Here is a 13,855-nt window from a genome sequence, read left to right as displayed (position 1 = left end):
TTTATTTCAGAAATTGTTTTCCCACGACTGAAAAGATTAAATTTTAATTGCCGGGTTTGTGAGGCCGGGAGGGGGGATGGCAAAACTGAGGGTGAAGCTTTGAGCTGCTGGGACTGACAGCAGAGGGCACCGGAGACTCCGGCTCAGCAAAAGCAGGCGATAAATGAAGCGCAGGAGGAGCGCAGGAGTTCATTGCTGGTTCGGCGGCGCTGGGACAGCCGTGCCCTGCTCTGACACCTGTGGCCACCACGGGTCTCCTTCCCTGCCGGGACCTGCGTGCGCCCCGCAGCCTTCCCAAGGACCAGCCTCACATGGAGCAGGTAAAGGCTTTTCACTGTCCCACGGTGGTGCCCTGCTCTGCCCTTCAGGGTGTGCTTCCTCACCTCCTCGTGCCAGCATGTGGCTCAGTCAGTGCCTGCTTTCCTCCTGCTTCCACAGCTGTGCTGCTCTCTGTTCTGCAGCTGCACCCCATCCACAGAGGTCTTTTCCCCTCCTGCAGTTTCCATCAGTGCTGCCTCCAGTGTGGGGACACCTGGGAGCTGCCACCAGCTCAGTGCTTGCATGGGGGCTCGTGGGGCTGGGATGTCCAGCTGCTCCTCAGGCCAGTGATATGCAGGCAGGGTGGCTTTTTCACTGCACGGTGACCACAACAGGCTGCCAGGGAACAGCTGCAGCATAGGCTGAAACCACAGAGTAGCCAAAACCTATGAGGCTGAAAGCCCAAGGGCACTGGGACACCGGCTGTAAGTTAGTTCCTCCATGAATTCCACCCTAAAAATGATTGTACACCTGTGCTTCAGTATTGCCATACCAGTTCTTGTGCTAGGGTAGGCGTTGTGCTTTCTTCTGGGGTTGCCAGATCTGGCTCCCAGTCTTGGACACTAAAAACTGTCCACTTACTTCATGCAATCATGTATTTTCACTACAATTTACATGAAGAAGATAGTCTAAGTTCTCAGATTCATATTTTCTGCCCTAGCAAAATTTTGACTTCCTGCCTTGGAAGGATGAGATCAGACACATCTCACTTTCCCTTCTTTCTCTGGAGGTCTGTTATCTGCCAGGGCTGCTGGTACCCCTGCTGAGCTGTTCCTGCCAAGCAGAGAAATGGATTTGTGTTTGGGGACACTCACCCACCCATCAGTCTGCAGCAGCATTCCCACTGCCCCTGGGAGCAAAGCCACTGGGCTGGAAGGGCTCAAGCCCTGAGGATGCTCCCAGGTCTGGCAGGACACAGAGCAAACCCATGGGGTGGCTCCAGCAGCCACACAAGGGCTTTGATGGCTGAGGGACTGATGGTGCTGGTGAGCCACTGGACCCCTCCAGAGGCTGCCCCCATGAGGAGCTGCAGGGACACGAGAGGGGCACAGCTGCAGGACACTGTCACTGGGCTCAGCCTCATGCCTGCACTCTTTCCTTGCAGGGACAGCCCAACACGCACAACTGCACTGACAGAAATTCACATGATGGCATTGTACTGCTTCACATGGTTCTCTACATCCCAGCGTTCACTCTGGGGATCCCACTGAATGCAATTGCCTTCTGGGTCTTCTGCAGCAAAATCAAGAGGTGGACAGAGACCAAGGTGTACATGATCAACCTCATCGTGGCAGACAGTTTCCTGATCTTCACCCTGCCTTTCCTGCTGTATTTTACCAAGTACAAACATCCTGTAGATGGGCTGTGTTTAACCATACAAAACATCTATTTTACAAACATGCCTATGAGCATCCTCATCATCACCCTGATTGCGATTGATCGATACATTGCAATCAAGTTCCCTCTAAAAGCAAAGATTCTTCGGTCCCCATGGAAATCAGCTTCTGTCTGTGGCTTGCTTTGGATAACACTGATACTTTTTTCCAGTTTGTATCGCGCACTTTACAGTAAGCGGGTAGGTTGTTGCTTTCAGAAAGAATCTCTTCAACCCAGGTATTCTTCTGTATTCTTCAGTATTGGTGGTTTTTTTCTTCCCTTAGGGATTGTGACTTTTTGCTCACTACAAGTCATCAAATGTCTAAAAGAGAAGATGGCCACAAGCCCTCATGAGACAAAATTATTCCAGAAGGCTGTGCATATTGTTTCAGTGAATTTGTGTGTGTTTGTTGTCTGTTTCTTACCTTTTCACATCTCACTGCTCTTGCGATTTGCAGTGGAAGCTGCTGGAGCTCATTCTCTGATGCCAGGAGTTTTAACCTTTATTAAGGTCTCTTCATCCTTAGCAAATTGTAACTGCTGTCTGGATGCATTTTGCTATTATTTCGCAGCCAAGGAATTTCCAGAGTTTTCTTCTATGTTCCCCAAGTGTGTATTCATGAGGTCCAAGATGAACCCAAGCGAGGAGTCACAGCCATCCATGGACGAAGTGATGGCATAAACAAGGTGTGGTGCATAGCAGGTGTTGAGTGCCACAATGCTGCTCGAGTTTGGGGCACAGGGAATGGAACCACCTACAGTGTTTGCAATCATTGTATGTACAGGCATATCTACAAAAAGGGGCAAACCCCTCCAAAGGGTCTGATGTTAACTTGAATTTTGTCCTGCTGTTCTCAGTGACTTGATTCCAGCTGTGTCTTGTGTCATTGCATCGCAGCCCCAGGTGCCTCCTGGTGACATTATGTCTTGGTTGGCTTCATGGTCCCTCACTTTCAGTGTCTTCTGACTTGTAAACCTCTAAAAATTTTCCTCCTGGGACTGTAAGCTCATGTAAACTTAGGGGCAATGAACTTCCTTAGTGACAACTGACATTCAGTTCCCTTACAAGTCTGTCCCCATGCAGTCACTCTCGTTCAGACCATAGTCTGAAACCACTTGCTAGACCTTGGTCAAACAAGCACGCAAAGGACTGTTCCCAGCACGGAAGGTGTCCCTATCCAAACATTAGATCCACCTGCCTTGTGTCAGTTCTTTGGCAGACAACACAATGGAAGCTGCAGTGAGCAACTGTGCCGTAGAAAGAGATGAAACTACTCAGGTCATTGAGCTGACAATTCATGTCCCAAGTTCCCTCCCTGGTGTATTTTCTAATCCTCTGGTATTACTGATATTTCACTGCAAGCAGATCAAGTAACCTGAGTGTATATGTGACCAGATTAACTATTGCACATAATTTAGAAGGCAGAATGAGGGCTAAACCATCTCTTCAAAGACAGGAAAAGATATTTGAGACAAATAGTGCCTGATCTTAACAACCATCTATTGCTTAAGAAGATGTGTGATTGTGTCACTCCTGTAGCCATCAACAAATATGCTGCAATTAACTACCCTCAGAAAGCAAGAGACTCCTTGACAGACACCTCTTACAATCCAGGCACGTGGTTTTCAGCAAGGAAAAACACTTCTACTTCAGCACAGAGGACTTTCAAAAACACTTTTGGACCCAGTAGTCCCTTCTGAGACCTTGCATCTCATTGCTTATAATGAATGACTGTTCCAAAAAGATAACTATGTGATTTTTTTTATTATTTTGAAAAAAGAGATGAAGATTCATATCAACCTGTTAAGCTACTGTTAAGCTAGAAAGCAAACAACTTGCTTGTTTTTGCAGATTCAGTCATGCTCATGTTTTCTCCCAGTTAGCGTGGAGAACTTGTTCAATTTCCAATGGGCTCCAAATAGATCATCCACTCTGAAATACAGAACAGGAATGCTTGTAATCATGTGGCCTCACATACAGATCTCATAATTGTTCCTTTTTCTCATTGTAAAGGGGAGATGAGTTGACTTCCCAATCCCTGTCATCATTAAGATTTTTTGCTGTTTCCACTGCATGTTATGAAAACAAACAAAAAAAATCCATACTTTTGCAAGTGAAAATAAAGGTGTGTCATAGTGTTGGGGGTTGGGGGAGTTTTTCACTCTTTCCCTCGATGCAGAAATTTTTCCCATTATCATGCTAAGAAAGCTGACCGGGCAGCTCCCTTAGCTTTTAATTGCTCAAAACAAAAGGGAGGGGTGGGGGTGGATGGTCATGGGTTGCTTTGTCCTTCTGGGGGCACACTCTCTCTCCGGCCCGAACGCGGAGGAGAGAGGTTCTTTTTCTCCGTGGTAGAATCTGCCCTGCAGCCCGGCCCTGCTACAGCCTCCTGCTTCTGAGAGCAGCGCTGAGAACCGGGACGCAAACGGTGAGCGGAGTTTCCTTCACCCTTCTCCCACCTGGGACAGCCCTGCCGCTGCTGCCTCACCTCTCTGCTCCTGCGGCTGCTGCGACTGAGAGGAGTCCGCCCTGCCCAGCTCTCCATCGGGACTGTGCAGAGGAGAAGAGTGCCAGTGACTGGAAAAGGGACCAAGACTGAGTTTTGTTCTGTTTTGTCACTGATTTTTTCATAGCTGATGTTGTTCTTGTTTGTCTTGTAGCTATATCAGTAAAGAACTGTTATTCCTAAACACATATCTTTGCCTGAGAGCCCCTTAATTTCCAAACTGTAGTAAACTGAGAGGGAGGAGATTTTCACTCTCCATTTTAGGAAAAGCTCCTGCCTTTTTTCCTGGCAATACTGTCCCCTAAACCAGGACAGATTTTGGCACTCAGTGTGGGGCAGGAAAAGAGGGTAAAAAAAAAGGAATAACAGTTCTTCAGTTGCCTAAGATTGTCTTTTTGTGTGCTAGCAACATGTGGTCCAGTTTAACCTGGTTTGGGCTGCACATGTTCACACATGTATCTCTCCCATGGGCCCTTGGCCCAGTCAGGACAGGACCAGAGGTGAAGAATGTGCTTTATTCTGCAGCCGGGAACCATGGTCCCAAATTGCCCTGGGATTTTGGAGATAATTACAAACTGGCCAGAAGGTGAAAACTTTGGTCTCACTGATGAAGAGGAGCAGGAACAAGTGAGCTGTGCTGAGGAAGCCCCACCGTATAACCAACTGCCAGCAGATGGAACATGCTACGCTCTTTTCACCGACGGCTCCTGCCGCGTCGTGGGGATGAACTGGAAGTGGAAAGCAGCCGTATGGAGCCCCACACGACAGGTTGCACAAGCTACTGAAGGAGAAGGTGGATCAAGTCAACTTGCTGAACTCAAAACTGTTCAGCTGGCCCTGGACATTGCTGAAAGAGAGAAGTGGCCAAAGCTCTACCTTTATACTGACTCATGGATGGTAGCCAATGCTCTGTGGGGTTGGCTGGAAAGGTGGAAAAAGGCAAACTGGCAATGTAGGGGAAAACCAATCTGGGCTGCTGATGAGTGGAAAGACATTGCCACTCGGGTAGAGAAGCTACCTGTGAAAGTTCGTCACGTGGATGCCCATGTCCCCAAGAGTCGGGCTAATGAGGAACACCGACACAACGAGCAGGTAGATCAGGCCTCAAAGATAGAGGTGTCACAAATAGACCTGGATTGGCAACACAAGGGAGAATTGTTCCTGGCTCGATGGGCCCATGACGCCTCAGGTCATCAGGGCAGAGATGCCACATATAAGTGGGCACGAGACCGAGGGGTGGATCTAACCATGGACAGTATCTCTCAGGTTATCCATGACTGTGAGACATGCGCTGCCATCAAACAAGCCAAGCAGGTCAAGCCTCTCTAGTATGGTGGGCGTTGATCCAAATATAAGTACGGGGAGGCCTGGCAGATTGACTACATCACACTGCCTCAGACCCGCCAAGGCAAGCGCTACGTGCTGACCATGGTGGAAGCCACCACCGGATGGTTGGAGACCTACCCTGTGCCTCATGCCACTGCTCGGAACACCATCCTGGGCCTTGAGAAACAGGTCCTTTGGAGGCATGGCACCCCTGAGAGAATTGAGTCAGACAATGGGACTCATTTCAAGAACAGCCTCATAAACAGCTGGGCTAGGGAACACGGCATTGAGTGGGCGTACCACATCCCCTACCATGCACCAGCAGCTGGGAAGGTCGAACGGTGCAACGGCCTGCTTAAAACCACCTTGAAGGCACTTGGTGAGGGGACTTTCAAGAACTGGGAAAGTAATCTACCAAAGGCCACATGGTTAGTGAATACCCGAGGTTCCACTAACCGAGCAGGCCCTGCCCAATCTGAGCTCTTGGGAACACCAGATGGGGATAAGGTTCCAGTGGTACACATGAGAGGTATGCTAGGGAAAAATGTTTGGGTGAACTCTGCCTCCAGCAAAGACAATCCTGTCCATGGGGTGGTTTTCGCTCAAGGACCAGGTTGTACCTGGTGGGTGATGCAAAAGGATGGAGAAACTCGATGCATACCCCAAGGAGACCTTGTTCTAGGGTGAACTATCTATGATACTGTGTCTGTAACTGCATGTATGTATATAATTTAAAGGTTCCAATTTGATGTAGTATGTTAGCATGGGAAAAATTTGGGGTGGATAATGTTGGGGGTTGGGGGAGTTTTTTACTCTTTGCCTCGATGCAGAAATTTTTCCCATTATCATGCTATGAAAGCTGACCGGGCAGCTCCCTTAGCTTTTAATTGCTCAAAACAAAAGGGAGGGGTGGGGGTGGATGGTCATGGGTTGCTTTGTCCTTCCGGGGGCACACTCTCTCGCCAGCCCGAACGCGGAGGAGAGAGGTTCTTTTTCTCCGTGGTAGAATCTGCCCTGCAGCCCGGCCCTGCTACAGCCTCCTGCTTCTGAGAGCAGCGCTGAGAACCGGGACGCAAACGGTGAGCGGAGTTTCCTTCACCCTTCTCCCACCTGGGACAGCCCTGCTGCTGCTGCCTCACTCCCCCTGCTCCTGCGGCTGCTGCGACTGCGGAGGCCGCTCTGCCCCGCTCTCCACCGGGACCGTGTGGAGGAGAAGAGTGCCTGTGACTGGAAAAGGGACCAAGACTGAGTTTTGTTCTGTTTTGTCACTGATTTTCCATAGCTGATGTTGTTCTTGTTTGTCTTATTGCTATATCAGTAAAGAACTGTTATTCCTAAACCCATACCTTTGCCTGAGAGCCCCTTAATTTCCAAATAAAACTGAAACTGTAAGGGAACAGTAAACTGAAAGGGAGGAGATTTTCACTCTCCATTTTAAGAAAAGCTCTTGCCTTTTTTCCTGGCAATACTGTCTCCTAAACCAGAACACATAGCAATATATCTATAAATAAATATTTATATATTACCATCATACATCAGAATCCTCTACCCTTAATGCTAAACCTATACTGGAGACTGGGAGAAAATACATTGCTACCGAGATATAAGATCTGCCTTACAGCAGGGTATTTAACTGTGAAATATAAAGATGGGCAAGGAACTTTCTACCTTGGATAAAATTATTATCTGGTTTATATGTCAAGTTTAGGATGAGTTTCTGGCATTCTCCTTCAGTCTGAACAATGCCTCAGCTCCCTGAGTGCTCCCAGGAGATGGACCAGACAGGTTATCAGACCCGGGTCCACAACAAACTACTGGCCACCATCCAGCACTGCAATAGCAATCCAGGAGGATGGCAACATACATAACCCCAAATCTTTTCCATTTCCTAGCGGAAGAGTCTGGGAAATGGTGCTGGGGACCACCCACAGCTGCCAAAGTCCATCAGCTGCCCCAAACAGCAAGGCTGAACCACTGCATTTTACCAACATTTCTGCAAGATACAACTTTCCTGTCCCTTAAAAGAAAAAATGCTAATAATTATTTCCACTTCAGGCTTGAGAAAGAGAGGAAAGAAAAACCCACAAGGAAAAGCCTACAAAGTAATTCAGAATCTTGCTTTTATGTGAGTGAGTGACTGAGTAGCCATCAGATACGGTATTTTTGGCCCTCCTATGCATGGAAGGCAGGGGCTGGCATGAGACAATATTTTGCTGTTTGGTGGCATGTGGGCAGGTGTGAAACCTGAGTTCTTACCAGACGTTTGAGCTCCAGGGGGCTGAAGGACACATCCTGGGGAGCTGTGGGCTGGGTGCTGCTTCCAGGTGTTGGAGGCATCTCTGATCCTGCCTCCTTGGTGAAGCACGGCTGTTTCAGCGGTGAGCACTGCCCAGCAGCCTCCACGGAGCTCCACAAGCACTGAGGCAGCATCAGGCAGTTGGGAAGCATGGGATTTTCCATGCCCTGTCCAGCTGGTCCCTGGTGCTGCTGATGCCTTAGGATTTTAGCTTTTCTATTTTTCATATATATGTAATCCTGCAATTCTTTAGTGTAGAACTCTAAACTCCATACACAGTGTGAACTGCTGCTTTCCCATTTTGGTCAGACAAAGCAAATCCTCTCCAGGCCTGGGAATCAAGGACACCTCACTGTCTCAGGCTCTGACAGATGGAACCAAAAGTGAGTTGGGGGGAGCAAAATTGGGGTAAATGACTTCATTACCTGAAGCTGTAATTAGAAGATTAACCCCCAATGTGCAAATGGACCAAACTTATAAAAGTGTGAAAACCTGTCATCCATTTTTGGGTGTAGCCCCTGGGTGGGCTTTGTATGCCCAAAATGTACCTGAAGGCCCTTCAATACAACCACTTTTTATTCCCTTGATTTTGCCTGGCCTCTGTTTTTAGGGTGTCTCAAAAGGCATCACTGCAGAAGCCTGGGGAGGGTTGCAGCACAGAGAGCCCTGACAGGGTTTTGTGCCATAGGGAATTCCGTGCAGTGCTGGGAAAGAGGAAACAGTCCCAGCAGCCAGGGCTGGTCACTGTATGGGATTGCTGCACTTAGCCTCAAACTCCCCTTTCACATGCCAAAAATAACAGTGACATGTTTTGTTCTCAACCCTTCAGTTCTCTTTTGGTCAGGATCTACTGTTGCACCATCCCCGCTTGCCGTGATAAAGGCAGGAAACAAACCACACTGCAGGGCTGGTGCTGCAGGGCAGCCAGGGCCCTGTGTCCCATCCCGTGTGTGCAGATGGCATCAACACCCCTCCCATCTTGCCAGAGGCTCTGCCCCACTCTGACAGTCCAGCAGTTGCAGCCAGCAGGACACAGGGATGCAGGGGAGATGGGGATTTTCCCTGGCAGGGAAAGGCGCAGGAGCCCATCAATCTGTCAACAGGCCATACCAGTGGTACCTTACAGGAATATTTTGTCCCACTGGCTATTTTCATTAAGAAAAGCCCTTTTCCAGGTGTGGTGGATGCTGGTGTCAGTGCAAGGTCCTTTGGAGCTCACTGCAGGCAGCAGTGCAGCCTGTGCAGGCACCAGTGCTCTGCAGGGATGCTGGAATGCCCTGGAATGCCCTACCCAAGAGCTGCCAGCAGGGAAGGGAGAGCACAGCACAAGTGTCACCTCCACTGCGCCACACGGTGACAGCACTCGCAGGTCTGAGACAGGCTGAGAACTGCAGAGGCAGGGGAAATACCGAGTGAGTGCCATTGGTCCATGGCAGGGGTGATAAAACCTGTGACTGCATGCAAGGAAGGGACCATGAGCAGCTGCACACGAGGGTGTCTGATGGGGAGACGAGGTGGAGAGAAGGATGGATGGGGATCCTGATGCTGCAGTGGCCAGGAGTCAGGCACAGACCCAAGAGCCCCAGCAGGAGACAGGTAAGTTCTCCACAGACAACACTTCATCCTAGCTTTGCCTACTTGTAGCTGGTGTCAAGTTTGCTTTGGCACATTCTGGTGAACCTGCTGCTCACAACCAGCTGCTTTGTGCCAGGCCACATGGCTTGTCCCTCTCTTGAGACCTCACTGGGCTGGTGAGATCCTCATCTGGCAACGCTGTGGATGGAAAGCATCAAACTGGAGAGGTGCTATGAGCTGAGACCCTCCAGGCATGATTTTGACCGCTCGTGGTTTGTACCACTGGTGATTGCCTGGACACAGACAAGAGGAGGGTGTGAACGACACTTGAGGATGATGCAAAATTTTCTCTACAGAGGTGAAATTATCACAACCCAGAAGCTGGATGACTTGGGAAACTAAAGTACCAACAAGGACCATGACATAAAAATATTGTTGGTTGGGGATCAAAGAGTTGGACACACTGACATGTCCATAACTACTTGTAAGCATCCACTGAGGAGCAGCCCCAAGAAAGGCAAAAGCAGTCTCTGGAAAGTCAGAAGTATGTAATATATTCTGACTGTTCACTGGCACAGAATTCTTCTCAAGGGCTGGCTTGTGATGTGCAGACAATCAGAAGTACTCTGGAAGCTGCTCTAAGATGACCTGGAAAGTGCAAAGGAGAAATAAGTTTGCCCAAGGCAGCAATTCAAAATATTACAATCAGGACCTTTAAGCCCATTGATCAACTTGTCTATGCTTTTCTGGTAAATAGGCTGTCATGAGGAGCCCAAGAGCAGCCCCTGGGACACAGCACCTGCAACCACAGAGCAGTCACAAAGCCAGCAGGTCACAGGGTCATGGGGCTACGTTTTCTCAGAATTGCTGGCTGAGAAGAACTATGGAAGACATGAGAACTTCCATGATTCAGAGTGAAACACTTTGTAAGACTCACAATACTGACTGCCACCCTCACCTCTCTGACAGCTGCAGGACTGTTAGGGCTGCTCTGTCCCAGGGCTCAGGCAGTGTGACAGCAGAAGCCCCTCCTGCTCCAATCCCAGCAGGGATGGCACTCTGGAAGGCAGAGAGAAGAGCTCAGGACCTTCCAGGGCAATGGGTCCCCTCCAAGCACTGTCTGCTGGGTGAGGAGGGCCAGCAGGCACTGCCCAGTGAGACACCAGGCAATGGAAGGTGAAGCAAAGGAAAAACCCAAAGCTTTTCCACCACCAAAGGACCTGCTGCAGAGATGCAGACAAGCCTTTCACCTCCCTGCAGGACTACTGCAGGCTCCTCAGTCAGCAGGAGGTGGTACAAGCCCCACCAATGGTAATGACAGAGGAAGCTCTGTGCTGTGCTCAGGAGAGTGCTGCTGTCTTGGCCAGTTGCTGCTCTCACAGCCACCAGTGCCTCTGATAAACTGGTTATCAGAGGACACCTCACTGGTCATGTGCAAGGAGCCCTGCTCGTCGTGCCTGCACAGAGCTCCACGGCTGGGCTGCAGGAACTCGCTCTCTCCAAGGACGGCAAGAGAACAGGTAATTTCTCCTGGCTCTTTATTCACACCATTATTTGAATTCTGCAAGGCATCACCTTTCCCCAGCAATGGTGGGACACCAGAAGAGGGATAGAGAAAGAGAGGGCTGGAGCCAATGTATTTGCAAAGGTTCATTTTGATACTGAACACATCTGACACGTTTTGGGACGCTTAAGGGCTGTCTCAGCCCTTGCTAGATCTTTGCCAGGTCTCCCTGTGATGATCTTCCCTTATACCTCATGGGCTCATAATGCATTTCCAGAGACAGAGCTGCTGCAGGTATCTGCTGTACCACATTCCCTCACCTCTTCAGAGGTCTCCTGGCATTATTCCTCTGCTGCATGATTTTCAAAGCCAACCAAGACCCATAGATACACATAAATGCTGCAGCACTTGCTTGCTTGGGATGCTTTTGAGACCATGAACTTTCCCCCTAGGAGTCATGTTCTCCTTGCAGGTAAAACCCAAAGACATGTCACACATCCTGGGTCTTTCCTGTCCATGGACAGTTGCACCTGGAATGTGCTCCTGCATTAACTCCTCCAAAGCTGGAGGGCAAACAGCAATATTGCCCTTAGATCCAAGGTGATAAAACCACCCACTAGACCAAACCTAGCTCACCTCTTCCACATGGCTGCTGATCCCATTCTTTCCATGGCATCAGTGAGTTTCTTTTGTCTTGGAATTGTGGCAGTTTGGTGCAATACTTCTGAGACAAAGACCAGTTTTGACAGCCCTTGAAAGGCAGTGAGCAGACCCAGTGCTCCAATTCTCAGTGCGGCCCTCTGAGTTCAGAACTTGATGGCAGCTGAAACTAGTGAGAGATATACTACTAAGAGACACGTTAATAATTGCTCATATCACTAATGAGAAGGGATACAGAGACATCTCAGGACTGAGGGAAAGGACAGCTGTCATTCTGCTGCACATCTGGAACATTTTAAGCTGTGAGGACACCAGCTGGCTTCCACTAAGCCCTGCTATAAGGGAAGGGATGAGAGCTGGGTTTAGGCATCCCCTTCCCAATATCAGATGTTTTCAATGGCTCACATAACTCCTTGCTGCAGGATATCTGCTGCTGCCTGATCCCAGTCTGAGACAAAATAGGGGGCCAAGCCCTTTTCCCTGCCACCCTCCAGGAGTAGTCTTCCCCGGACAGGACCCAGGGACAATCTGAGTTTTTCTCTCCTTCACAATGGATCAGGTTGTGTCCTTGTCCCTCTTCTTCCCACTAGGAATCCTACATCAGGTTTTCATGGCTGGTAAAGCCCTGAACTCTCTCAGTTAGAATTAATCACTGATCCAGTCCAGAACCTCCTTTGTAAAAGGCTTAATTTGCTTTTGCAGGAACTGTACATTTTGATACACCCAAAATGAACCGCAGCAGCTGCAATATCACAGTCTATGAAGTATTTTCACTTGTCCAGCTATGTGTTTACATCCCAGTTTTGGTTTTGGGCATTGTGTTGAACGTGTTGGCACTGTGGGTGTTCTGTTGCAAACTCGGCAAATGGACAGAAACCAGAGTATACATGGTCAACTTGGCTGTGGCTGACTGCTTGCTGCTCTTCACCTTGCCATTTAAAATTCTGTCCCAGTCCCAGCGCCTGAAGGCAGCTGGCTGGTGCCTGGTTCTGGAAGGTGGCTATTTCCTAAACCGCTTTATGAGCATTGGTATCATCACCATCATCGCTGCTGATCGCTACCTCGCAATCAAATACCCTTTGAGAGCCAAAGCTCTGAGGTCGCCACTGAAGGCAGCTTTTGCCTCTGGATTCCTTTGGATAGTCATCATCTGTGAGATTTCCCTCATTAAAAGCTTTGAGGAACGAAGAGAAACGGAGTTTTGCTTTGAAAAATCTTCTGTGACCCCCTCGGTGATCACGCTGTGTACCATTATTACCGGGTTTTTCATACCACTGCTCATCCTGAGTTACTGCTCCATACAAATCATTGCAGAGCTCAGGAGAAAGAAGGATGGAAGCTGTCACAATGAAAAGCTAACCAGGAAAGCTGTCTACATTGTGTCTGCAAACATGGCTGTGTTCATCATATGCTTTTTGCCTCTTTACCTTGGGCACCTCCTCCGCTTCGTCATGGACTCGCTCAGCTCCAACTGCTCGGCCATACAGAGCATCAACAACTTTGTCCACTTCTCCTCCATTCTGGCCAACACTAACTGCTGCCTGGATGCCATTTGCTACTACTTTGTCAACAAGGAATTTAAGGAAGCATCTTCCAAGCTAGCAAAGTCCAAATCTGAGGCCAATGAAGAAACTGAAATTTAGCTCCCACGCGTAACGCATTAATGCAAAACACACATAGCACACATTTTATATTTGCTGTGTTCAACTGGGACTCACTAGCAGGAGTTCTCACTTGATTTTCATAAGAGTGGGATGGAGGGACGTTCTACCAATGAGAAACATTCAGATATGTGATTCAGTTCTGAATCAGACAACCACAGCAGTTCAGATCCTGATCTAATGATCTAGATTGCCGCTGACAATTCTCTGCCTTAATGCAAATTTGTGTATAATTATAGATTTCCCCTGACAAAAAATCCTCAGCCTTTCATTTCCACGAAACCCAAAAGAAGCTCAGGTAGTGGTAAAATATTGTGTTCCATCTCTCATTCCCACCTTGGATCAGTGCTTGTGCAGCTGTGACAAAGAAATAAGTTATTCCAAATACGAGCAAATTAAAAAAAAAATAAAATATCAGAGTGAAACCATGCAGCAAAAGGAAGGATGGTGTTTCTATAAGTCACAAACATACTAGTTTTCATGTGCTAATAATGCACAATCCAATAACAGGCATATTTAGCTTGCTTTAAAAAACTTTACAGCAATGTAACAGATACAAAATGGTCATCATTACAATACAAGGTCAGAAAAAAAATGTAATTGCTTGTACTGGGGGAAAACTTTACATCAA

General features: G+C 48.4%; 2 protein-coding genes across 2 annotated transcripts; both read left to right on the top strand.

Annotated features, from left to right (window-relative positions):
- Window positions 1-126: 126 nt before the first annotated feature.
- On the top strand, window positions 127-2,476 carry LOC117001082 (G-protein coupled receptor 35-like). The gene is made up of 2 exons (XM_033069255.1): window positions 127-320; window positions 1,424-2,476. The coding sequence occupies exons 1-2, from the start codon at window positions 312-314 to the stop codon at window positions 2,375-2,377; spliced, it is 963 nt and encodes a 320-aa protein (XP_032925146.1). The 5' UTR covers window positions 127-311; the 3' UTR covers window positions 2,378-2,476.
- An 8,368-nt stretch (window positions 2,477-10,844) lies between these two features.
- Window positions 10,845-13,206, top strand: LOC117001084 (G-protein coupled receptor 35-like). Its single transcript, XM_033069258.1, has 2 exons — window positions 10,845-10,919; window positions 12,266-13,206. Exon 2 carries the CDS (start codon window positions 12,292-12,294, stop codon window positions 13,204-13,206), a length of 915 nt encoding a protein of 304 aa, XP_032925149.1. The 5' UTR covers window positions 10,845-10,919; window positions 12,266-12,291.
- Window positions 13,207-13,855: the final 649 nt, after the last annotated feature.

Source organism: Catharus ustulatus, chromosome 10, assembly GCF_009819885.2.
Source record: "Catharus ustulatus isolate bCatUst1 chromosome 10, bCatUst1.pri.v2, whole genome shotgun sequence".
Taxonomy (NCBI): Eukaryota; Metazoa; Chordata; class Aves; order Passeriformes; family Turdidae; genus Catharus; species Catharus ustulatus.
The sequence above is the reverse complement of the archived record's forward strand: the minus strand, read 5'-3'. Positions and strand labels throughout refer to the sequence as shown.

What these genes read in the sequence shown, in the direction of transcription:
- LOC117001084 (XM_033069258.1), top strand. Translation starts at nt 12,292, where the DNA reads ATGAACCGCAGCAGCTGCAATATCACAGTCTATGAAGTATTTTCACTT.